The sequence below is a fragment of the Echiichthys vipera genome, assembly GCF_963691815.1.
Source record: "Echiichthys vipera genome assembly, chromosome: 5".
In the NCBI taxonomy this organism is placed as follows: Eukaryota; Metazoa; Chordata; class Actinopteri; order Perciformes; family Trachinidae; genus Echiichthys; species Echiichthys vipera.
Window position 1 is genome coordinate 3,311,910 of NC_139830.1, and position 26,716 is coordinate 3,338,625.

Here is a 26,716-nt window from a genome sequence, read left to right on the forward strand (position 1 = left end):
GCACGTCCAGGTTTGTCTCTCTCACACACACACACGCAGGTCCAGGTTTGTAACACACACACACACACACACACACGTCCAGGTTTGTCTCTCTCACACACACACGCAGGTCCAGGTTTGTAACACACACACACACACACACACTTTTGACCAGGTTTGTCTCACACACACACACACTTTTGACCAGGTTTGTCTCTCACACACACACACACACTTTTGACCAGGTTTGTCTCACACACACACTTTTGACCAGGTTTGTCTCACACACACACTTTTGACCAGGTTTGTCTCACACACACACTTTTGACCAGGTTTGTGTCACACACACACACACACTTTTGACCAGGTTTGTCTCACACACACACACACTCTTGACCAGGTTTGTCTCACACACACGCACACACTTGTCCAGGTTTGTCTCACACACTTGTCCAGGTTTGTCTCACACACACACACACTTTTGTCCAGGTTTGTTATCCTCGTTTTAGCTTTACGTCCATTTCTGCACAAGAAACAAATCAGTCAAAATCCTTTTTATGTGATTTTGATTCAGTTAATTTCAGTCTGTGTTCTTTTCACAGTTGTAGAGTTTTTACAGTAAACCATCGCCTAAAGTGTGTTATTTAGTGTGTACACCTGTTGTATGAAATGTCCTTTTTAAGAATTGCACGAAAGTTATAAGACAACAAACTGGGGTATGATTCTAGTACACGGTCTATCTCATCAGGACAACAAGAACTACTTTAAAAGTGACACAAAACGTCAAATTAAAGGGTTAAAGTAAAGTAAACGTGTCTGTCTGAAATAAAACAGGACGGCCGATGTTTGATGAAGAGGTTTATTCAAAAATAAAACTGCCGCTGTCTCACCGTAGAAGCCAGGAACAGAACAAACTGTTAAAGCAGCCCTGACACAAATCAAACTTCAGCACTGTTATATATCTTAAAATTAAAAGTCACAAACAACTCGGAGAGATCAACACACTGAGGAGAGAGTGGGGTGAGGGGGGGGGGGGGTCCCGTTCAGCACACGAGTGAAGCTGATGGTTCATAAAAAGGGGGCAGTGCAGCGCAGAAACAACTAACAGTAGGAATGTGATGTCATAGCTAAAGAGGGACGCGCTCCAGCATCTACCTCCGTATGCCATCATGAGTGGAAAGCGTATTTGAACTCGAGTCAAACTGGAGATCAACACACACACACAAACGCACACACACACACACACGAAAAAAAAAAAAATCCTATGCTGGGTCTCAAATGGAGGAGGGGGAAAATATTTGGCGCTCTTAGAGAATAAAATCAGTTCATCCAATGCAGCGTCTTCATCCTCGAGGTCCGCATCGACCGATCTTCCAGTGAAGAACGCGTACGGCGTACGAGCTGCTCACGTCACGGCTAAAAAGTCAGATTCAACATTCACTATCACCTCGACACGAGCGTCGCTTCGTACACTTTGCCACGCGACGTCTGAGAAGACCTACGCTGCAGCGACACTTAAAACAATCCATCAAATTAAACTGATTTTCACCTGCTATACCGACTAAATCAACAATCTGAGGCTGCGTGACGTCTACAGTCCTGGGGAGAAAATGATACTTAAAAAAAAAAAAGAAAGAAAGGCTGGGACTAGACAGACAAGTACGGGGGGGGGGGGAACAACAGCTGCTGTAGGGCTGTAAAAAGCAGACAGGGTGCAGGGGTTGAGGGTCTGTCTGTTAACGAACTAATAAGTCTTCTTCACTCAGTCGTCCGCCGGCGTGGCGCTTCGGTGTGGACTTGCTGAACGGGAACGACTGAAACAGAAATGGAGAGGAGTTAGCGCGCCGCAGGGGAGGATGGAAGACACACACAATAAAGACAACACATTACTCAACCAACTTAACAGTGTACACGTGAGAAGGTCATGACTGGATGGGCGCTGATACTCGCTAACTGTGCATCTCAAGAGCGACAGATATTTGCATCTGCGTTGTGTTACATTCGTCTACGGCAGGGCTGCCCAACCCGGCTCCTGGAGAGCCACTGTCCTGCATGTTTTAGGTTTCTCTCTGCTCCAACACACCGGAGTCTAATGATGTGCTTGTTATCAAGCAGCTGAAGCTCGTCACAGGTTTGGAAATCATTAGACTCAGGTGTGTTAGGGTAGGGAGAAACCTAAAACATGCAGGACAGTGGCTCTCCAGGAGCCAGGTTGGGCAGCCCTGGTCTATGGCATGGGTGTCAGAGTGATCCCGTAAAGGGCCGTGTGGCTGCAGGTTTTCATTCCAACCAATCAAAAACACACCTGGTCCAACAAATCGACTGTGTGAAGACAGTTCAGGTGATTGAATAAGTCGAGTCAGGTGTGTTCTTGCTTGGTTGGACTGAAAACCTGCAGCCACACGACCCTTTACGGGATCACTTTGACACCCCTGGTCTAAGGTAATCTTTGTATTTTAAGGAAATTACTAAATATATAATGAACCCTACATGGGGAAACACACCCCACACTCAAATAACTGATACAGGTCCCTGACCGTCTCCTCACCTGTGGCTACAACAGGTTGTTAGCATAGTTGCTACTCTGACTTTAATCCTTTAATGACTACAAACAGAAAAAAGAGGGGGCAGCACATGGGTGGACTAGGGCTGAACGATACATCACATTTAATTTGACCCAATTTTCAAAAAGCTAGGAGACGCCTGACACTGTGGGCTGTGTGTTTGTACCACAGAGTGTAAATAGAGATGGACGACACAGCCGCACTCTGCAAAAAGTGTAGACGACGTAGCCCAGATACGGGACGCACCGCGTTTTCATTTTGGAGCCAGTCTGCGGTTACAGCGGTCAATCATGATGCTGACCACCTGAGCAAACACCAGCGCGGTTAAAAAGGGAAACAAATTGACAGAAATCCTCTTTGGGATAAAAATGTTTGACTTTTTAAGTTGAACATGGAGGGGCTGGGACCACCACGGGGTCATCAAGTCCATCTATGGTGCACACACAGTTACATGTGACCACAAACTGTGTACGAGGCGAGCGGTGGCGCCATGTTCGTCAGCGTGCGCAAGTTATGATATTCTACTTCCTGTGAAGGTTTTTACAGTTAAATAGATCAAGTTCATATCAATTCATGCAGCATCTCATCAAAACAGCAGATGAAAGAGCACCTTATATGTTGACTGTATCTAATGTAGCGGCTGTTAAGATGTGACGCAACACCCTTTCAAAATAAGATTTCCGGGCCCAGGCCTCGTGTTTCTACAACGCTGCAGTGCCGTGTTGCCCGTTGTTTGGACAGATCTGAGTTTTTAAAAAACATAAATGTTATTTTACCTCTTATCGATGAAAGACGCCTAGCTGACCAAAGAGGCGCTGATAATCGGTCACGTTGTCTCGTCTCAATGGCGTTTGGACCCAGAAATTGTATTTTAAAAGGGTGTTACGTAAGACTGAACAGCCTGACAGGATAGATGCTTTATTGCTTGTGTATATTGAAAATACGGAAGAGAATTTCAATATTAGACCCAAAACTGATCATATCGTTCAGCCCTAATTGAAATTATGACCAGAGAAGGAACTACACCTTTGAAAGTCGCCATTATTATTATTATTTTTATACTGCACTCAAATACACACTATCATAAAGTACTTTTAGGGCGCACTCACACTGTCCAACCGTACCGCGCCCCGTGCTTTAGGGTCCTTGTCCCCCGTCCAGGCCCGTTTGTACATAGACCTCAGAGTTTTTGTGCGTCTTGTCGACTGTTTTTGAATCTTTTCATCGACCAAATCTGCAGTAAACACTCCACCTCCGCATCACACCAACGTGAACCTTTCACCGCCATTGTTTGAAATGTCCGCACATGGTCCCTCCTTCTTTTTTCTACGTCCCAACAGGCGCACAGGAAATGACCTCAGAACCGCCGTAGGCCTCGTGCTCGTACACGTGCAAACGCACTTTACAAAAGCCCACCTCTCCCAAACGGGCCGTGGTCGACAAGAGAGCAGCAGCTAGGCGCGGTGCGGTTTCACTCACACTGGTCAAACTAACTAGACTTTAGCCATGAAACGTGCTCGGGCAGAGTACGGAAGGACAGTGTGAGTGCGCCCTAAAACGATAATGTTGGTGCAACTTAAGTGGCACAGGAAGAAAACATATCTGACAAAGCCTCCTAAGAGATATCAGTGCATTAAAATTCACCTTGCCTTCCTCTGTTGCACTCACTCACTCATCCTCACACATGCAAACACACACATTCACACTCTGAGCATGCTTGTTTTAAGGCTCAACTTTTAGCTCTTTAAACAAAAAAACAGAATCACCAGCTTCCCAGACTACATCAGACCTGAGCATTTTTTTTTCTTTCACCATGAACATGAGCTTTGTCAGGGGGTTTGATTTTTGGTTACCTTTGGAGACAGTGGCAGAAACAACAAGTACAGAGAAGCGAAGGATGAAAGGACTGAAGGACGGATGACTACAACTTGCAGAGACACTGCGCTGGGAGGCTCTTGAAGACTGATCTCTCGTCAGCTCTCTTTCTCGCACTTTCAGAAGCTAAGACAGAGGCCGAAGAACTCTGGTAGGTAGGGGGATCTGGTAGGTAGGTAGGTAGGTAATGGATTTAAAAAGGTAGTGGTCGAACTCTGATCTGTGTGGGTCAGCCCTCTGGTACGTCTGAAGGCTGGCTGGCTGGGTGACTCTAGTAGAACAACTGTATGTGTGCGCGGGCTGATCTCGTCTGAGCGTGTGCGTCGGTTGAACAGACGGCCGCCCGTTCACTGTGCGGAGGGTTCGGTCGGTAGGTCGACCTCTTTCTCGCTGTCTAACACCAGATGCAGGCGAAGGCTGATCTCAGGTCAGCGCTTAGTCACCCTCCCGCAGGACGTACACACCGCCAGCTGGCAGACCCTGGGCCTGGGATCAGCTGCGGTGTCAGTGCAGTGCTCAGCTCCCACCACACGCTTTAAAGAAAATATGAAAAATAAACAAAACTGTGCTGCAAAGATGCTTAACTTAAGTCACACCAAATGGTGTCCTTTTGTCTCATTATCAGTTCATATTGTTCTGGAGAGTTCTCTTGATCTAGCCAAATTCAGAAGAGGGAATTTAAACTGGAAACATTTACAAAAGTACCTCTGACAGTCTTTACTTAACACTCAATCCAATAAATACAATTTCCTCTCTTGCTCTGTCAGCCTGAATCAATCTGTGTAGAATCGAGCTACATCTGGGGTGGGTGAGATCAAAACAGGCAGAGTACAGAGGACATGAGTGCATTTCCCTGGTTTTAGCTGCTAAGAGGCTGAACAGTTCACAAGCTGAGTGTCTTTCCTGTGCTCTCTTTTCCAGATCAGGTGAGACTGATGGTTAAACAGTGCAGATTTAACAAGAGTTGCAAAAAGAGAGCACGAGAAAGAGAGGTCTAATCTTTCATCTACACCAGACAGAGGGTCCAGGTCCTCCGTCCCTCCCCCACACCACTGCTGGCCAACAGCAGAGGCGGCAGATGCAGATCTCTCCGCGTCGTCGAGGCGGAGGGGGTCTCTGTGGTCGTCCATCTCACCGGCAAGTGGCGGTCGCTTGGTGGCGGCATGACGCTCCCCGGAGGTGGAAGGAGGGTCTATGAAACAACCATTCCCTGCCTAGGATGGAGCCCCTACTTCTGGCTAACGTGAAGAACATATCTGACCCTCTCTTGGAGCGCAGGATAGTTGCGGTCTGAACTGCGACATTAAAAATCTATAATGGCTAACCTCGACCTTACTGGAGCTTCTTCCATACGTCTAAAAAATGTCTTGGTTAAACACTGACACTGGCAGGACTAAGCATTAGAAATGTACTAAACAGCCTACGACGTCTCAGAGAACGACAGACATCTAAACTGAGGGCTTACCTGTTCCTCTTGTGATTGGCCGACGGAGATCGTGAACGGGATCGGGAGGCAGTGCGTCCCCTGGGCGCAGAGCGTCCCCTGGGCGCAGAGCGTCCCCTGGGCGCAGAGCCAGACCGAGAGCGAGATCTGGAACGACTGAAGAAGAAGAGAGAGAAAGACATTTACATTGCTCCCGCACTGAACGACCAGTGTGGAATGATTCTTCTGCAGAGCTAAGCAGGAAAGGATGTTGTGTGCGTGAGGCGCTGACCTGCCAGTCAAGCATGCGGATTGGTTGATCCAACATTGTGTCAAGAAGATTTCTCGTTTGCTCTCAGTTTTGGAGGAAAAAGAGAGAGAACTCCTCTTGGTGGGACTCAATATAGATGTCCATCTTGTCACTGTCCCGTCCATTTGGGCAGATAAATCCTAATTCTCTGCTATTGTTGTAAATATGCGCGGAGTAAAACGGTTTTCTTCTGTATTTTCTAAATGTGAAACTGTGCGGTAGCGGTCCGAACCATGTGCGTGTACAGAGAATCATTCAAAACTATGTTACTTGGTGTGTCTCACTCTACAGTCACGTCACCACCAGGACGGGTTTGCGACGCCCAAACAACTGTGCGTTTCAGATACACGCTGAGTAAATGGGGTTTAAAAAAAAAACCTGCAGCTGACACAACCTACCTTCTCGCTGGAGTCCTGGACTTGGACCGGGCTGGGGAGCCAGACCTAACGTTACAGGAGGCAAAGTGGATTCAGTCACAAAGTCCACACTTGAGATGTACAACCAGCACTGCTCCCAGTAGACCACACACACCAAAACAATAATAATACTAAATAATGACAATAACTGCACGATAATGTTCCCCACGTGGGTTCACTTCAGTGTGAAATACTCAGCTCAGGTGAATCTCAATCTCAATGCACAATACTCATATGTTCCTCTGTGCCTTGGTGGAAATTTAAAATATATTGTTCCTGTAATTCTTATATTTCCCTGTGTTTATACGGTTCCTATTCTTCTACAATCTATTGTTTCTTATTGACGCTTTGTGGGACTCATAAAGGAACATCTGATCTTACTCCTGTCTGCAGAACTGGACTAACAACAGTGCTGAGGCTACATGGATCACATGCACACGAGCTGTATTCTTACCTGCTCCTGCGTCTGGAATAGGACGGAGATCGGCGACGGCTCCTGAAAACACAGGCAGTACAAAAAGGATAAACATCTGTCGAACTGAATAAACATGACAAAGCATAACCGTTCATTATTTAATATTCAACATAAGAACAACTGTGTGCATGTTGATGAAGTATTTGGATGAACGTGGGCAAAATTAAAGTTTTTAAACCAGTGCATTCAGGCTCAAATGCATCCGGTTTGATGCACAAAGCACCATGATTCAGACCCCAAAGCAGCCGTTTGTCTGTGTGTCTGTTTGTGCTGACGTACCGGCTGTGGCTACGGCTGCGGGAGCGAGAGCGATAACGGCGCCCGCGGGACCTGGACCTGGAGCGAGATCGAGAATGGGAGCGAGACCTGGAACAGAAACACAAAACACATTTGTCCACGTCCGTCTTTGATGGTACACAATGACAAACACTGTTCACACCAGAGCAACAAACGACAGTGTGCAGCGTATCAGTCACACCCGTGCGTAAAACAGTGCGTTTCCTCACCTGCTGCGACGGCCGCCTCTCTTGCTGAAGCGGTAGCAGTCGTAGGCGTAGTGGCCCCGGTCCCCACACTGGTAGCAGCGATCATTGGGGTCGAACTGGCGTCGGCTGGGGCGCCCACGGCCCTTCCTGGACATGCCCGTTGACATCTCCACGCGGACACGGGAACCACAAAGGATCCTGGGGCAAAGAAAGGTCAGGACGATGCCAAAGACTTTTTTAATCTGTGCAATAATCTTAATGCAGGCTGCACGGATTAGACACTTTTGTCTTCTTCTGTCCACTAATAATTGGCTGTTTGTGTTTCTTTTGTTTGTTACGAGGCAACACAAACAGAATTTAAGGACTGTAAACAATAGTGGTTTAAGTTTTTAATTGTCTGGTCTTGGCATTACAGGAAAATGCTGCGACGTACTTTCCATCCATGCCTTTCACGGCATCTTCTGCGTCTCTGGGGTCCTCAAACTCCACAAAGGCGAACCCCGGTGGGTTCCTGGCCACCCACACGGTTCTCAGCGGGCCGTAATAACTAAACGCTCGCTCCAGCTCCCCCTTGGCAGCACCGTTGCCCAAGTCACCCACATACACTTTACAGTCGGTGGCCCGGGACGAGCTACGGGAGGATGAATAGTACGACATATCCCCGTCCCTGTTGGGAAAAAAGGTGCAAGAATTAAAGCATAATCAATTAATCAACAGGTTAAGTGACAGAAGTTAACTGACTCGCTTTGATAATCATTTTAAAAGCATCTGTTTTACACATTAACCTCTAACAAACTAGTTTGGACTCAATTTACCTTTAATAGTATCTTAATAGCCTTAATAAATAATGTGGTATGAAAGAAAACAATCTGATTAATTAATTATGAACATAATCGGCTGCTGCAGCTCCACATTTAAGATGACAGGAGTTAAGTCAGTGAACCTCTGCCACCGTCAGCCTAACATCCTTTTGTCCAAAGTGATTTACAACCCACAAAAACAACAACATCTAAAGCTGCTGGTTTTAGACTTTACATTTACTTGGAGAGGTTTTATTGATCCCTGTGGGTGCTTAAAAAACAAAATCTGTGCCACCAGTTAAGTTCACTGTCGGCAAAACAACATCATCTCCGGAGCTGGGAGAGATTTTGGAGGAGCTAAAGTAAATATAGTAATTAAACTCCTTTTATGTGACAGATTTAATACATTTCAGGTGAGATTGTTCGTCCCCTCCCTGTCCAGTGAAAACCATGTATCTCCAGCTGTGTTGATGTTGAATGTTGGTGATGAACTGAAGGGCGAGGTGTTCCTGTATGTGTTGAGAGAATGATCCTACTTCTAAGTCTTTAATAAAAAGCCCCTTGAATGAGCTGGAAAATGTACAAAGTTTTAAAGATACACGTTTCTCACAAGGACAGCCAAGCTACAAACACATGATGATCTTGTAGAATATGATACACATACTTGCCACCCCTCCCGTTTTTCCCGGGAGACTCCCGGCTTTCACTCCTGCGATCAAATTTCTCCCGCATTTCTCCCGATTTTTGGCTATCGTGGCAAAAGATGGGAGGTTCAGGAGTCTGACTAAACGGATGAAGGCACTTTCGTGCAAACCCCAACAGCAATGCATCGTCAGAGAGGGCGTTCAGTACAGTCAGAGAGAGAGTTACAAAGAACAGAACCAGGGTGGACAACTCTACCCTTTACCGCAAATTAAACTGCACAGGGCCGGCCCACACCTATGTTCCTTAAAGGCTGGTGCTACGGGCTGCTTTAAGAGAGATTAAATTAAAGCATTTGACATTAAAATTGCAGTTGCAGTGTATTTATTTTGTTATTTCCCTTCTTTAAAAGTCTCCAGAAGGTCATTAAAGTTCAAATTTTCCTGGAAAGGAAACCCCCAGACCCCCCTCCCCCAATTCTACCTATTTACCAAGTACCAAAGTTGGTCATCACGTATGATGATGCATTGCTGTACGTTCATAAACTACCCAACATGATATAAAAAGGAGTTAAAACGAGCACAACCATAAACATCGACAGCAGAAACAGGGAACATACACATGAATGCAGCAGGTGAATGAATCTAGAAACATCAGATAAAATAGGAAAACATGGCAGGGACAGGTTAGTACTTTTAGTTTAAGTTAGTTAAATGATTTTACTTCAGTACGGGTTTGAACGCAGGACTTGAGCGTTTTAACAGTGAGGCATTTGTGAAAGCCGGGTCTGTTCCACGTTAATGCCTGTTAAAAGGAAAGGTTATATGTATTGCTGGATAAATACTGTGTATAACTATTACTTTTTTATTATTATAGCTAGTACAGCTTGCTCATTACTCGTTAATCATGGAGGAATTGCGTCTCTGTAAATCATAAACAGGTTATAAAGTGTGGTCTAGACCTACTCTATACGTTAAGTATCATCTATTTATTCTTAGTCAGTCACTCTTTCGTGATTTGGTCATTTTATATATATAAAATTGTATATAAGACCCTGTCTCATGTTACATTTATGTATATATCCATAACTTATGTGTCTATTGTGCCATCTGGATTGTATATCCATATATCCGTCCCATGTTATTATTTTTATTTACGTGTCCTAAGTGTGTATATTGTTTATGTCTACCTGTGTGAGCGAGTCAAATCCCATGAATGTTTGCATACTTGGCCATTAATGCCTGACCTCTAATGACCCCTGAGGATAAAAAGAATTTTTCTTGAATCTTGTATAAATGTGTAAAAGCATGTGTTGAGATAAGCCCTGTTATGACTTTGCACTGTGGATAAAATGTTACTTTCTCCACCACTGCACCTGCGGAAGAGGCACCGAGGAGCTCCGCAGGTGCAACAGCGCCTCACCGGCCACCCTACCGCCTGTGAGCGCGCCAAACACGGCCTCCTGAAACCCCCTCAACCCCCAGGATCTAATCACAACCGCATCCACAGAGCCGAATGACTCACATTAGGTAAACACAGGGACGCGGAGTGATTTAATGGCCGACCACGCTTCATTAAGGCCCACCAGTGTTTTTGAACCTTACTATAATGATAATTTAAGGGACCTGAAGCTGAGGACACGCTGTTGAATTGAATTAAAAAGATAAGCGCGGTACAGAAGCACCTTTTAAAATGTTTTGTAAATATATTTATACTAACAAAGACGGATTTAATTCTAATTATTCACAATCCTGGATATTATGTAGGTTAAATTAACACATTTATTATCTTTATTTTAGCTAAAACACTTTATACATACATTATTTGACTTAAACTCTACCCTCCTTTATTTTTAAAGACTCTTAAAGACTTTAAAACATTAAAAAAAATAAAAAGTTAGCAAAAACTATTAATTATTTAAGCATTTTTATGTGTATGCTTGTTATTTTTAAATATTTTACTAGTTTTAAACATTTTAATTCACGCAAGTCTTATTTTAACAATTAGAAATGCATGTTTGTTTAGTTTATATTGAATCTTCTTAATAGTAAAATAAAATAAAACCAGTCTATGTAGCTAACGTTAGCTAGCTACAGTCGGCACAGTGACCCTCTTGGAGCCATTTCTAACTCACTAAACCTCAATTTAATAACAATTTAATGAATATTTAATATTTAACATTTCACTAGTCGAGTAAATAAAACATTATATGTTCGCTGTGTGTTGTATTTAAGAGGTTATATGACGGTGTTCGCGTTAGCAGTTAGCAGGCCTCTCTCCGCCTGCTGCTCATAAACAATGGCGACTGTTAGCATTAGCTCCCGTTACCTTCTCCCGCCGTTCCCGGTGATTCCTGGTTCGAGCTCCGCGCACAGGTGAGATTCGCCGCCTCAAACGGAAGTCCGAGGCTGTATTTCACCCTTTAAATACTCTTTCTCCGCAGGTTAAACTCGGTAAATAGCCCCTCTCGTGGACCACTAACGAGTCCTCCACATGTCTGTCGCAGAATAACCACCACTCAAGAACTACAGGCAATGGCTACGTCACATCCGCATCTGCGCACTGCGACGCTTCTTCTTCGTGTGATGATTCCCGGCAGACGAGATTCCTCTTTTTTCAGTCTATGGTGATAATTATAATAATAATAATGATAATTATCATAATAATAATAATCATTATTATTATAATAATAATAATAATAATGATGATGATGATAATAATAATAATACTAACAATAATGATATTAATAATAATAATAATTGTTTTTATTATTATTATTATAATTAAAGTAAAAAAACGTCATTGTACTGAAGTTTCAAAAAGGCAAACAAATGTCGTAGAACTGTGTTGAAAAAAGTAAATAAAAGTCAAAGTATAGAATGTGGAAAAATAAAAAACTAGTAGTAAAGTATGGTGAAATAAGTTTAAAAAAGTCATTGTAGAGTAAAAAAGGCAAACAATGTAGTTTAGTATGCCGACAAAAGAAAATAAATATATATATACATATATATATATATATATATAAAAAGTCATGGTATAGTATTTTTATTTATTTTTAATCATAGTATGTCGAGAAAAAAATTTGAAAGTCAAAGTAGAGCATGTCTGAAAAAGCAAACTGTAGCAAAGTAAACCGACTAAAAAAAGTAAAAAGTAGATAAATTCATGGTAAAGTCAGTGTAGGAGGTCGATATTTGTTTTTTAGGTTCTATGATCGGAGAAAAGAAACAGTCAGACGAGAGTGGAATAACAATACACATAAACTTATATAAAACACTTAACCATAATGCAGTTTCACAGCAAACACATGTAAGTCAATGACAGATTTGTTATTATTGAACATCCAGAGGGGGTGCACCGTTCCTGGAGGTACTGCAATACCAGGTCGATGCGTGGAGTGGACGGAGCAAGCCCCTATTCCATCTCCCTGTTCCAAAAATCAATTTAATATATGGTCCCCGGGTAGGGAACGTATCAGATATTAAACTGATAAGAACAGATACTACACTTGATCTTAGCCAAAAGGCCGAGAAGCGATACCGGGGATGGCTCTGAGGAGAACTCCCTATTCTCCGCACCGTCATCTTCACTCACGGTTACTTTTTTTTTTTTAACCACATTTGTTCTTTTTAACCCGAAACAACAAAACTGAGGCTTCATCAGTTCATGGATGCATCTGACTGGTTAGATGTTCAGTTGCTCTTGACTGAAATTGGTTTGGGGATAAATTAAAAGTCAGAGAAGGATTAGGCTAATGACGTAACAGATGTAGTTGAGATGCTGCGCTGCATTCTGGGAATATACCCTAGCTGATGACAGGCTGATGATTATTGTATTTTCATTGTACATGTTATCAGGGGAGAGCGCGAACGCAGTCCCCCACTACCATAAATTATGCAATCGAGATTCCCACATTTGGGGAATTCGCAGAGGTCAGCTCAACCGGAGTGCAATGGTTAAGCCTCGCCCTGGGTGAACCACCTTCTTGATCATGGTATCTCCCTTGCCAGGTAAGTATGAGTTGTACAGATCAGAGACAGAGGAGTCATTCACACACACACCATGCTGACTGATGGCTCTCACTATATTTAAACTACCAAAACACAACACTATATACACAGGGATGATTATCTACAGGGATTTAATATAGAAGAGACACTCTTGTACTGAGGATGACAAAGATTATTCACATTTCACTTGACAGATAACTGCTCCTCTTCCCATCATGCAATGCGGCATTTCCGCGTCAATAGCCGACCTACGGTTTCACTGTTTATCTATTTGACTCCAACAAATGAGTTAACAGCCAAACAAAGTTCAAATAAGACAAAGCTGGATCATAATGGATCTAAAAAGAGTTTGAGCCGCTTTGGAAATTCAGAATAAAGAATAAAAATACACTTTCTTCCCGCGTGAATGACCACTTCCGGTCTCTTTTTACCGATGGAGGGAAACAGACATACTGCCACCTATTGGGCTAGAGTGTGAACAACACTTTATTAAACATATTTAAATGTTTCTTTGTACGAAACTAAACAGCAGGAAAAAATAATTAAGATAAAAGAAAATGAACACGTGTATTTTCCTCTCTGTTCACTTGAAGCTGAGTCTTAAATCTCCATCTCATCAATTTCACACTTAACCATCTGCTTGTTGTGCACGCATGTGAACAACATAATGGCTGTTCTGTGATTCTTAATTTATATCGTAGTCATACAGTTTATCATAGCATAGAAATATAATCTGAGTAAATGCTTCAATTGATGTGATTCATTGCCAAGATTAAGCTGCCACGTGGAGATCCAGATTAACTACACTTCCAACTGCCTGTAGAGTTTGTCTTAAAAAAAAACAAAAAAATGTAGTTTAATATGCCGACAAAAATAGTTTAAAAAAAAGAAAGTATGGTATAGTATGTTGAGACAAAAGTCAGTATAGTAGAGTGGCTTCATCCCCTGCTCAGGACGCCATTACTCCACTATATCAACCCATGGCAAACATTTGTTCACTGCGATATTAACGCTCTATAAGTCGAGTTCAGACACTTTAACATTTAAAAATATATCGTTATTCTGAAATGATTGAATTCCATGACAGCATCCCCAGGTCAGGTTTCACCTTGGACCACATTGTGCTGCTCAACAGTCAAAGTGTTTTCTATTTTCCAACTCAAACGGGTAGTGCCGGTGAACTGGGAACGTCTGGAGGAGGCCCCATGTCTGAATCTTCAACTCGCACCTCTGGAGGAGCTTTTCTGGCATCACTGTAGAGGTTGGGGGCATTGAACCCGAGTTGGTAATGTTCAAAGCTTCCATTGCTAAAGCTGCAGCGATGAGCTATGGCCTCAAGGTCTTAGGTGCCTCAAGGGGCGGTGACTCTCGAACACTGTGGTGGACACCGGTGGTCAGGGATATGTTATGCGGGATAAGCAAAGCAGTGGGTGAGGGAGAAGTTCGGAGACGTCATGGAGAAGGATTTTCGGGCGATACAAAGGTGCTACTGGAAAACCATTTGGAACTTCAGGAGGGGGAATGGGGAACCAACCAAGCTGTTTACAGTACGGACAGGATGCCAGTGACCTCAGTTTATAAGGTAATCTGGAGGTGGATGAGCATTTTGAGGAGCGCCTTAATCCGACTCACACACCCTCTTTTGTAGAGGCAGCGCTGGAGGCTGATGGGGAATCATTGTCAATATCCCTGGTGGAAGTCATTGAGGCAGTCAAACAACTCCACAGCGGCAAAGACCCAGAGAAAGATGAGATTCGTCCAAAAATCCTAAAAGCTTTGGGTTTGGAGGGGCTGGCTTGGTTGACAAGTCTCTCCAACATTGCGTGGGAGTCTGGTACAGTGCCAAGGGAGTTGCAGCACAACCGGGGTGGTGGTTCCCCTGTTCAAAAAGGAGGACCAGAGAGTGTTTGCCAATTACAGGGGTATCACACTAATTAGCCTCCCTGGTAATGTCTACTCCAAGGTGCTGGAAAGGAGGGTTCGTCCTATAGTCAAATTGAAGAGGAACAATGCAGATTCAGTCCTAGACGTGGAACAATAGATTGAAAGGATCACAAGGATCGCAAGTATCGTATACTGTGGGAGGTGCTGCGGGAGTATGGGTTCACTTCCCAGGGCCATCCAATCTCTGTACTCCCAAAGCAAGAGTCGGATTTGTTTCTGGTCGGTGTTGGCCTCCGCCAGGGGTGCGTAATTTTCATGGACAGGATGTCGAGGCGTAGTTGTGAAGGGGACTGGTTGCAGTTCGGTGGGCTGGTTGTGGTCCTGATGGCATCATCGGTCAGTGACCTTCAGCACTCACTGGATCAGTTTGCAGCCAAGTGTGAAACGGCTGGGATGAGGATCAGCACCTCTAAATCTGAGGTCATGGCTCTCAGCAGGAAACTGGTGGATTCTTACTCCAGGTAGGGAATGAGTCCTTACCCCAAGTGAAGGAGTTCAAGTACCTCAGGATCATGTTCACGAGTGAGACGACGATGGAGCGTGAGTTTGGCCGGAGAATTGGAGTAGCGAGGGTAGTGCTGCAGTCGCTCTACCGCACCGTTGGATCTACCGGTCAATCTTTGTTCCTACCCTCACCTGTGGTCATGAAAGTTGGGTCATGACCGAAAGAAAGAGGTTGCTGGTACAAGTGACCGAAATTGGTTTTCTCAGGAGGGGGTCTGGAGTCTCCCTTAGAGAGAGGGGGAGAAGTTTGGCCAGCCATAATGAACTTGGAGTAGAGTCGGTTGAGGTGGTTCGGGTATCTAGTAAGGATGCTCCCTGGGCGCCTCCCTAGGGAGTTGTTCCAGGCAAGTCCAGCAGGGAAGAGGCCTCCAGCAAGACCCAGGACTAGGTGTGGGAATGATATCTCCATACTTGGCTGGGAACGCCTCGGGAATCCGCAATTAGAGCAGGGTAATGGGGCCTGGAAAGGGAAAGTTTGGAGTCCCCTGCTAGAGCTGCTGCCCCAGCAACTCGACCCCAGATAAGCGGTTAAAGATGAGTGATGTCAATGTACACAACACTGGCCCAACATGAAATGAGACGGCCTTGCACCACATGAGCAGTATCAGGCTGCATCAATGTCCACAACATCCACAGAAAACTCACATAAGGGATGAAACACTAAGTAGGAGTTAAATGTAAAGAAAAGGACCTGAAGAGAAGGATGAGATGACAGGAAGGAAAAGGAAGGACAGTGAGAGTCTTTCACTCCTTATCTCAAAGTGGCTTCAATGATGGAAACAGTCACTGTGGGAAATACAATTCAAACACAATACAGCTCCATACATCCATGTTGTGTTGTGATATCAGAGGGAGACATTCACACTGAGCTAGAGATCAAAACTGAAATTCTTTTCAGTTGCATTGTGGGAAATGTAGGCTCCAGAATCTTGACTCATACTCGGAAATCTCTGTGATCTATGTGGGAAATTCACCAAGAGAAACTTTTTCTGTCCACTCCAGGCAGCAGCAGAGCTTAATACACAGTCTGTGAAACACTACGATAAAAAGAGCCGTCACGTTGGTTCTTACAGGAAACAAGACTTGAACATTTTTAATCTGATTAACTGGAAACGTGACATTTAATGTGAAAATCCGATAAGCTTCACACTAAAGTCATCGTCTTTACTACCTCACTTTTTCATGTTTTTATATTTATTATATTAACTTATGGTCATCTTTCTCCCTCCACCATCACAGATGTAGATACATACACACATTATGGTGATGTTTCACGCACAAACACACTTTTCACTGGTGGTTTCCTCAAATCTCTCAATCATCTGTGTTTGAAGACACGACTGCCTCAGTGGTTTTAGACACTTCCAGAGAACATAGATGACTTGATAGAGAGCCTGACGCTTCAAAGTTTCCTATGATGATGAGATAAAGAAGTCACAAAGGAGGAGCTGCTGACGAGGGTCGACACAGAGCTTATGAGGGGAGTGGTGTCAGTGTTTGTGGACACTCACAAGGAGACCTCAGAGCAGAATGGCTGCAGTCGCAGAGCTCTCCTTCCTGCTGTTTGCTCTCATCAACAACATTCATGCAGAACAACCCATCACCATCAAAAAGAGAGGGGACTCTTACACCTTCAACCTCCCGAAGGCGGCCAACTCCTGCCTGATCTCCAGATTTGTTGGTGAGGAGAAGCTTGTCCTGTGGAACACCTCTGACCTCTGGTCCCAGAACTCCACAGTACCTGAAGACTTGAAACGACGACTTGTCAGCACGCCAAATATTTCTTCTTACACGATTCACGACCTGACCCATTCAGACTCCGGCCTGTACCAAGAGGAGTGTTGGACTGAGGGCAACGTGACTCATGAGAAAATATTCAGTATTACTGTTTGTATTTCAGTAGGTGAGACAGAAATAATTAGCTCAACCCTTGGAGGAACAGTGGACCTGCCATGTTTCAGAGCAGCTGACAGTCTGGATGTCCAGTGGCTGAAGGCTGATTTAAGATCTAAAGAAATGTGGACCAGAGTTTTTGGGGACAATACGACATCAGTGATGGACGAAGTTAGAGGAAGATACCAAGTGGAGACAAACTCATCAGCTCTTCGTGTATCCAACATCAAAGCAACAGCCTTTACCAAATACACCTGTCTGGTGATGAGTCAACAGCGGTGTGTTAGCAGTCGACCTGTAGAGTTGAAACGACAAACAGAGGCAATCTACCGTTCAGTAGAAGAGACGGCTGTGTTGCCGTGCACTGCTGCTGATGTCACTGATGACCAGCCCCCACAATGGAAGAAGTATGATTGGGAAACAGGTTCCTACACTGACCTTGGACAACAAAACCAGACTGTGACTGTGGACCAAAACTACTCACTGGTGTTTTCATCACTAACATTATATCACACAGGTTTTTACATCTGTGAAGAATTTAACAGAGTGCAAATGTATTTTCTGGCTGTGTGTCCTAAATTTGCCCCACCTGCTGTAGAGCTCTTCACAGAAGGAGACGACGTCACTCTCAGATGCAGAGATTTTGAACAGGGTGAGGGGCACGGTTGGTTCGTTAAGTCGAACCGAACAGAAGGAGAAACAGTTTATGTAGCATCTGATCTGAGCAGAGTGAACTGGTATAAATCTAATGGGAGCCTGGTTATCTCTAATGTCTCACTGGCAGACACAGGGGAGTACTGGTGTGCAGTTATTGACCTATATGACCAGTGTGTGTCAACGACCAGAACGGTTCTAAAGCCCTTTAAAGGTCCCTCCACCTTCTACATAGTGAGATGCTCAGTGCTCAGTGTTCTGCTGCTGATGCTCTGTGTTGTTTTAGTCGCTGTGAACCTCTGGGCCAAAAACATCACAGAGAGAGTTTGAATTTTCCCAGCCGAGAACTCATTTGTCTGATTCTTACAACAACGCATGAATGCAGCACAACGGCCCGATCTTGCAATTAAAGTAAAAAAATAATTTTCTTGTTATTTGGATCAACTCAAAAACGTACTGTGTTCTTCCTTGGACCGTGCTTCATCCTTCCACCAAGATCCATGATGATCCAGCCGGGAGTTTTTCCTGTAATCACGCTGAAAAATAGACAAACAAAAAAAACAGACCAATAGAAAACAGACCCTTCTTGGTGGAGACAATAACACATATATAAAACCCCTAAAGTTATAAACACCCAACAATTATAATAATTATAATAATAAATAAAAGGTCTGAAGGTCAGAAGTCGTCCTTTGATCATTACAGGGTTCAGATGACCCTTTAGTTTCTATATTAGTTATATTTTATATTATATCATAGAATATTATATTGTATGTATTGTTTATCCTTTGTGTTTGTTGTGTTGTGTATATCTGTGATTATAGAGATCACAGCAGCCTGACCCACAGGAGGGGGCTGCTCTGTTCTGTCATATTGTTTTTAACATTTTTAACATGTTGGTAATTAACTTTTTAACATTAGTTTAGTCTAAGGTGTTCTTCTTTTTAAATAATTTACGTCATAATTGTAAGTTGTGTTGTACTGAGGAAATAAAAACAATAAAACGTTATTAGTTTTTACTGTTTTGATTTCTGATCTTAATGATTATAATCTACATATCTCTTGGTGTAGAAAATGTTTCTTATATTGTATTTAAAAACCAGATTAACAACATCCACAAACATCATTTTGATCTGTGCCTGTACTGATGTTTTACTGCATCTCATTACTGGATCAGTGTAAGCTGCTAAATCAGTGTCTTGTTCTAGAGTTAAGCATCATCTTTGTTTTGTTTGCATTAAGTACTTTTTAAAGTGCATTTTGAAGGATATTAAATAAAGTTGTTGGTTCTCATCAGCAACTTGTACAGAGTCAATTAAACAATACAGAATAGTGTCATCTGCATAAACATGAACATTACAGTCATTAACAGAAGACACAATATTAATCATACACATTTGAAACAAGACAGGACCTGAAGATGATCCTTCTATCTCCTTCTATTTCACACTGAATTTAAATATGTAATTACTGTGAGGCAGCAGCAGATTATAATGAACAGACTTGTCTTTGATACACTACGGTAAAAATATCAGGTTGGTTGTTACCGGAAACAAAACTTTAAAATCTCATCTCATCTTCAACCGCTTATCCGGGGTCGGGTCTCGGGGGGAAGCAGCTTTAGCAGGGGACCCCAAACTTCCCTTTCCTGGGCCACATTAACCAGCTCTAACTGGGGGATCCTGAGGCGTTCCCAGGCCAGTGTGGAGATCTAATCTCTCCACCTGGTCCTGGGACTTCCCTGAGGCCTCCTTCCAGCTGGACGTGCCTGGAACACCTCCCTAGGGAGGCGCCCAGGGTTCATCCTTACTAGATGATCCTGAACCACCTCAACTGGCTCCTTTCAACGCAAAGGTGCGGTAGAACGACTGCAAAGCTGCCCCCGCTGCTCCGATTCTCCAGCCAAACTCACGCTCCATCGTCCCCTCACTCGTAAACATGATCCCGAGGTACTTGAAATCCTTCACTTGGGATAAGGACTCATTCCCTACCTGGAGTAAGCAATCCACCGGTTTCCTGCTAAGAGCCATGGCCTCAGATTTAGTGGTGCTGATCCTCAGCCCGGCCGTTTGACAATTGTCTGTGAACCGATCCAGTGAGTGCTGAAGGTCACTGACGATAACATCAGGACCACATCATCTGCAAAAATCAGAGACGAGATCCTAAGCCCACCCAACTGCAACCCCTCCCCACCACGACTACGCCTCGATATCCTGTCCATGAAAATCACAAACAGGATTGGTGACAAAGCGCACTCCTGGTAGAGGCCGACCCCCTCCAGAACGAGTCCGATTTACTGCCGAGGATCCGGACACAGCTCTCGCTTTGGGTGTACAGAGATCGAATGGCCCACAGAAGTTACCCCCTCACCCCATACTCCCGCGGCACACATCTCTGGTCCCCCTTTTTAAATAGGGGAACCACCACATTGGTCTGCCACTCCCTTGGCACTGTCCCAGACTTCCACGCAATGTTGAAGAGACGTACCAACCAAGACAGCCCCTCCAAACCCAAAGCTTTCAGCATTTCTGGACGAATCTCATCAATCCCTGGGGCTTTGCCACTGTGGAGTTGTTTGACTATTTCAGTAACTTCCACCAGAGATATTGACAATGATTCCCCATCAGCCTCCAGCTCTGCCTCTACAAAAGAGGGCGTGTTAGTCGGATTAAGGACTTCCTCAAAGTGCTCCTTCCACCGCCCGATTACCTTATAAGCTGAGGTAACCAGTGTCCTGTCCTTACTGTAAACAGCTTGGACGGTACCCCGTTTCCCCATCCTGAGATGTCGAATGGTTTTCCAGAAGCACCTTGGTGCCGCCCAAAAGTCCTTCTCCATGACGTCTCCGAACTCCTTTGACACCCGCTGCTTTGCCTCTGACACAACAGAGGCTGCAGCCGGTCGGTACCTTGCAACTGCACCGGAGTCTTCCAGGATAACAGATCCCGGAAGGCCTCCTTCTTCAGTCGGACAGCTTCTCTGACCATCGGTCTCCACCACGGTGTTCAATGGCTACCGCCCCTTGAGGCACCTAAGACCTTGAGGCCACAGCTCACCGCTACAGCTTCAGCAACGCAAGCTTTGAACATTGGCCACTCCGGTTCAATGCCCCCAACCTCCACAGGGATGCCAGAAAAGCTCCGCCGGAGATCTGAGTTGTCTCCCGGACGGGGACATCCTCCAAACGTTCCCAGTTCACCCGCACTACTCGTTTGGGTTTACCTGGTCTGTCCAGAATCTTCCCCCATCCTCTGACCCAACTCATCACCAGATAGTGATCAGCTGACAGCTCGGCCCCTCTCTTCTTAATTTAAATTAACTGGAGAAATTTAACGTGAAAATCCAATAAACTTCACACTTAAGTTGTCGTCTTAACTGCCTCACTTGTGCATGTTTTTTTATTATATTTTATTTATGCTAATCTCTCTCTCTCTCCACCATAACAGAGGTAAAGACACACACACACATAAACACTTGTCTCTGGTGGTTTCCCCATATCTCTCAATAATCTGTGTTTCATAAACGAGCCTCAGCGGTTTTGGCTCCATTTCCTTTCACATTTCCCCGAAAGATGTCAATCAACCCAACAACGACTTCACTATATATCTGTTTCAAATGAACTTCAATTTTCTTCTCTTATATTTGATTTGGTTTAAATTCATACACATATCAAAAGCTTTGAATGACAGTCTAATTCTTAGCCATGCTAGCTGAGGACCTGAAAAGTCTGTGATGATGACGTCGGCCCAAACTGAAATAACTCAAACACTATTTGATTGATAGGCATGAAATTCAGTTCAGGCATTCATGTTTCCCAGAGTTTGAACCCCACTGACTTTGGTGATCCTCTGACTCTTCCTCTATAACATCATGAGGTTGATGTTTGTGGTTTTGGAGTGAAATCTCTCAACAGCTGGCATGAGGAATCAGCTCAGCAAACTTGCGTAGGAAACTAATTTCTCCACTTGTATCAGTGATCTCCTTCTTTCTCAGACTTGGAGATGCTGACTCTCGTTCTGACAGCTTCACACTGCAAACAGCCCCAGTGTGTGCTGTTGGTCACGTTCTGATGAATCCAAAAGAATCACATCGTCCACAAAGAGCAGAGATGGAAATCTGAAGTTTCTTAACCAGACCCTCTCTTCCATCCTGCTGTGCCTTGAGATCCTGTCCATGCAAATCACAAACAGAATTGCTGACATTGGACAATCCTGATGGAGGCCAACACACACTAAGAGTGGTTTGACTTTGACTTGAGTGTACAAACACAGCTCTCATGTAGGTAAAGTCTCAGTGACCATCGACCAAGATGTTACTTTTTACTGACTTATTCAACCTGAACTCTTCCCATTAGATAAATGTCTCTGTGGACTCGAGATGACACTTTGAAAATGTAAAAGGTGAAAACTTTTCACACATATTGCGACACGTCAAAAGGAGAGCCTGACGCTTCAAAGTTTCCTATGATGATGAGATAAAGAAGAAGTGACATTCATTAAACCACAAAGGAGGAGCTGCTGACGAGGGTCGACACAGAGCTTATGAGGGGAGTGGTGTCAGTGTTTGTGGACACTCACAAGGAGACCTCAGAGCAGAATGGCTGCAGTCGCAGAGCTCTCCTTCCTGCTGTTTGCTCTCATCCACAACATTCATGCAGAACAACTCATCACCATCAAAGAGGAAGGGGACTCTTACACCTTCAGCCTCCCGAAGGCGGCCAACTCCTGCCTGATCTCCAGATTTGTTGGTGAGGAGAAGCTTGTCCTGTGGAACACCTCTGACCTCTGGTCCCAGAACTCCACAGTACCTGAAGACTTGGAACGACGACTTGTCAGCACGCCGAATATTTCTTCTTACACGATCCACAACCTGACCCATTCAGACTCCGGCCTGTACCAAGAGGAGTGTTGGACTGAGGGCAACCTGACTCATGAGAGAAACTACACTATAACTATTTGTAGTTCAACAAATAAGATGGAAAAAATTTACAAAGGACTTGGCGAAACAGTGGACCTGCCATGTTTCAGAGCAGCTGACAATCTGGATGTCCAGTGGCTGAAGGCTGATTTAAGATCTAAAGAAATGTGGACCAGAGTTTTTGGGGACAATACGACGTCAGTGATGGACGAAGTAAGAGGAAGATACCAAGTGGAGACAAACTCATCAGCTCTTCGTGTATCCGACATCAAAATAACGGACTTAACAACGTTCACCTGTCTGGTGATGAGTCAACAGCAGTGTGTTAGCAGTCGACCTATAGAGTTGAAACTACGATTAAAGGTAATCTACGGCTCAGTAGAAGAGACGGCTGTGTTGCCGTGCACTGCTGCTGATGTCACTGATGACCAGCCCCCACAATGGACGAAGTATGATCCTAACACAAGATCCTACCCTGTCCTAGGACAACAAAACCAGACTGTGACTGTGGACCAAAACTACTCGCTGGTGTTTTCATCACTAACATTGAATCACACAGGTTGGTACTCCTGTGAAGAATCTAACAGAGTGCAAATTATTATTCTCATTGTGTGCCATAAATGTGTCCCACCTGCTGTAGAGCTCTTCTCAGAAGGGGAAGACGTCACTCTCAGATGCAGAGATTCTGAACAGGGTCAGTTGCACCTTTGGTTCATAAAGTCGAACCGAACAGAAGGAGAAACAGTTTATGTAACATCTGATCTGAGCAGAGTGAACAGGTATTATTCTAATGGGAGACTGGTTATCTCTAATGTCTCACTGGCAGACACAGGGGAGTACTGGTGTGCAGTAACGTCAGCAGATAATCGGTGTGTGTCAACGACCAGAACGGTTCTAAAGTACAGAGAGCCCTTTAAAGGTCCCTCCACCTTCTACATAGTGAGATGCTCAGTGCTCAGTGTTCTGCTGCTGATGCTCTGTGTCGTTGTAGTCGCTGTGAACCTCTGGGCCAAAAACATCAGAGAGAGAGTTTGAACTTTCCCAGTCGAGAACTCATTTGTCTGATTCTTACAACAGCACATGAATGCAGCACAACAGCCCGATCTTGCAATTAAAGTAAAAAAAATAATTTTCTTGTGATTTGGATCCACTCAAAAACTGACTGTGTTCTTCCTTGGACCGTGCTTCATCCTTCCACCAAGATCCATGATGATCCAGCCGGGAGTTTTTTCTGTAATCACGCTGAAAAAGAGACAAACCAAAAAAACAGACCAATAGAAAACAGACCCTTCTTGGTGGAGACAATAACACATATATAAAACCCCTAAAGTTATAAATACCCAACAATTATAATAATTATAATAATAAATAAAAGGTCTGAAGGTCAGAAGTCGTCCTTTGATCATAACAGGGTTCAGATGACCCTTTAGATTCTGTATTAGTTATATTTTATATTATATCATAGTTCATTATATTGTATATATTGTTTATCCTTTGTCTTTGTTTTGTTGTGTATATCTGTGATTATAGAGATCAGTGCTTTGGGCTGCAGCCTGACCCACAGGATGGGGCTGCTCTGTTCTGTCATATTGTTTTTAACATTTTTAACATTTTTAACATTTTTAACATGTTGGTAATTAACTTTTTAACATTAGTTTAGTCTAAGGTGTTCTTCTTTTTAAATAATTTACGTCATAATTGTAAGTTGTGTTGTACTGAGGAAATAAAAACAATAAAACGTTATTAGTTTTTACTGTTTTGATTTCTGATCTTAATTATTATAATCAACATATCTCTTGGTGTAGAAAATGTTTCTTATATTGTATTTAAAAACCAGATTAACAACATCCACAAACATCATTTTGATCTGTGCCTGTACTGATAATTTACTGCATCTTATCACTGGATCAGTGTAAGCTCCTAAATCAGTGTCTTGTTCTAGAGTAAAGCATCATCTTTGTTTTGTTTGCATTAAGTACTTTTTAAAGTGCTTTTTGAAGAATATTAAATAAAGTTGTTGGTTCTCAACAGCAACTTGTACAGAGTCAGTTAAACAATACAGAATAGTGTCATCTGCATAAACATGAACATTACAGTCATTAACAGAAGACACAATATTAATAATACACATTTGAAACAAGACAGGACCTGAAGATGATCCTTCTATCTCCTTCTATTTCACACTAAATTTAAATATGTAATTACTGTGAGGCAGCAGCAGATTATAATGAACAGACTTGTCTTTGATACACTACAGTAAAAATATCAGGTTGGTTGTTACCGGAAACAAAACTTCCCTTTCCCGGGCCACATTAACCAGCTCTAACTGGGGGATCCTGAGGCGTTCCCAGGCCAGTGTGGAGATCTAATCTCTCCACCTGGTCCTGGGTCTTCCCCGAGGCCTCCTCCCAGCTGGACGTGCCTGGAACACCTCCCTAGGGAGGCGCCCAGGGTTCATCCTTACCAGATGATCCTGAACCACCTCAACTGGCTCCTTTCAACGCAAAGGTGCGGTAGAACGACTGCAGCTCCGCCCCCGCTGCTCCGATTCTCCAGCCAAACTTACGCTCCATTGTCCCCTCACTCGTAAACATGATCCCGAGGTACTTGAAATCCTTCACTTGGGATAAGGACTCATTCCCTACCTGGAGTAAGCAATCCACCGGTTTCCTGCTAAGAGCCATGGCCTCAGATTTAGTGGTGCTGATCCTCAGCCCGGGCGTTTGACAATTGTCTGTGAACCGATCCAGTGAGTGCTGAAGGTCACTGACGATAACATCAGGACCACATCATCTGCAAAAATCAGAGACGAGATCCTAAGCCCACCCAACTGCAACCCCTCCCCACCACGACTACGCCTCGATATCCTGTCCATGAAAATCACAAACAGGATTGGTGACAAAGCGCACTCCTGGCAGAGGCCGACCCCCTCCAGAACGAGTCCGATTTACTGCCGAGGATCCGGACACAGCTCTCGCTTTGGGTGTACAGAGATCGAATGGCCCACAGAAGTTACCCCCTCACCCCATACTCCCGCGGCACACACCCTCTGGTCCCCCTTTTTAAATAGGGGAACCACCACATTGGTCTGCCACTCCCTTGGCACTGTCCCAGACTTCCACGCAATGTTGAAGAGACGTGTCAACCAAGACAGCCCCTCCAAACCCAAAGCTTTCAGCATTTGAGGACGAATCTCATCTTTCCCTGGGGCTTTGCCACTGTGGAGTTGTTTGACTACCTCAGTAACTTCCACCAGAGATATTGACAATGATTCCCCATCAGCCTCCAGCTCTGCCTCTACAAGAGAGGGCGTGTTAGTCGGATTAAGGACTTCCTCAAAGTGCTCCTTCCACCGCCCGATTACCTCATCGGCTGAGGTCACCAGCGTCCCGTCCTTACTGTAAACAGCTTGGATGGTTCCCCGTTTCCCCCTCCTGAGATGTCGAATGGTTTACCAGAAGCACCTTGGTGCCGCCCAAAAGCCCTTCTCCATGACTTCTCCGAACTTCTCTTTGCCTCTGACACAACAAAGGCTGCAGCCGGTCGGTTCCTTGCAACTGCACCGGAGTCTTCCAGGATAACAGATCCCCGAAGGCCTCCTTCTTCAGTCGGACAGCTTCCCTGACCACCGGTGTCCACCACAGTGTTCGAGGGTTACCGCCCCTTTAGGCACCTAAGACCCTGAGGCCACAGCTCACCGCTACAGCTTCAGCAATGCAAGCTTTGAACATTGGCCACTCTGGTTCAATGCCCCCAACCTCTACAGGGATGCCAGAAAAGCTCCGCCGGAGATCTGAGTTGTCTCCCGGACGGGGACATCCTCCA

General features: G+C 44.3%; 1 protein-coding gene across 3 annotated transcripts; it reads right to left on the reverse strand.

The window, feature by feature from the left end:
• Positions 1 to 830: 830 nt before the first annotated feature.
• On the reverse strand, positions 831 to 11,493 carry srsf7a (serine and arginine rich splicing factor 7a). 3 transcript variants are annotated; one of them, XR_014593199.1, is made up of 10 exons: positions 11,298 to 11,493; positions 8,992 to 9,075; positions 7,961 to 8,194; positions 7,549 to 7,725; positions 7,322 to 7,408; positions 7,022 to 7,063; positions 6,550 to 6,594; positions 5,884 to 6,018; positions 4,397 to 4,951; positions 831 to 1,793 (listed from the first exon to the last, which is right to left on the reverse strand). XR_014593199.1 is itself a non-coding variant. In XM_083913673.1 (9 exons), exons 2-9 carry the CDS (start codon positions 9,057 to 9,059, stop codon positions 1,742 to 1,744), a joined length of 840 nt encoding a protein of 279 aa, XP_083769799.1. In that variant the 5' UTR covers positions 9,060 to 9,075; positions 11,298 to 11,493; the 3' UTR covers positions 831 to 1,741. The 3 variants fall into 3 exon arrangements, 2 of the variants coding, with proteins under 2 accessions (XP_083769799.1, XP_083769800.1); XM_083913673.1 differs by lacking the exon at positions 4,397 to 4,951; XM_083913674.1 differs by lacking the exon at positions 8,992 to 9,075 and having other exon boundaries at positions 831 to 4,951.
• Positions 11,494 to 26,716: the final 15,223 nt, after the last annotated feature.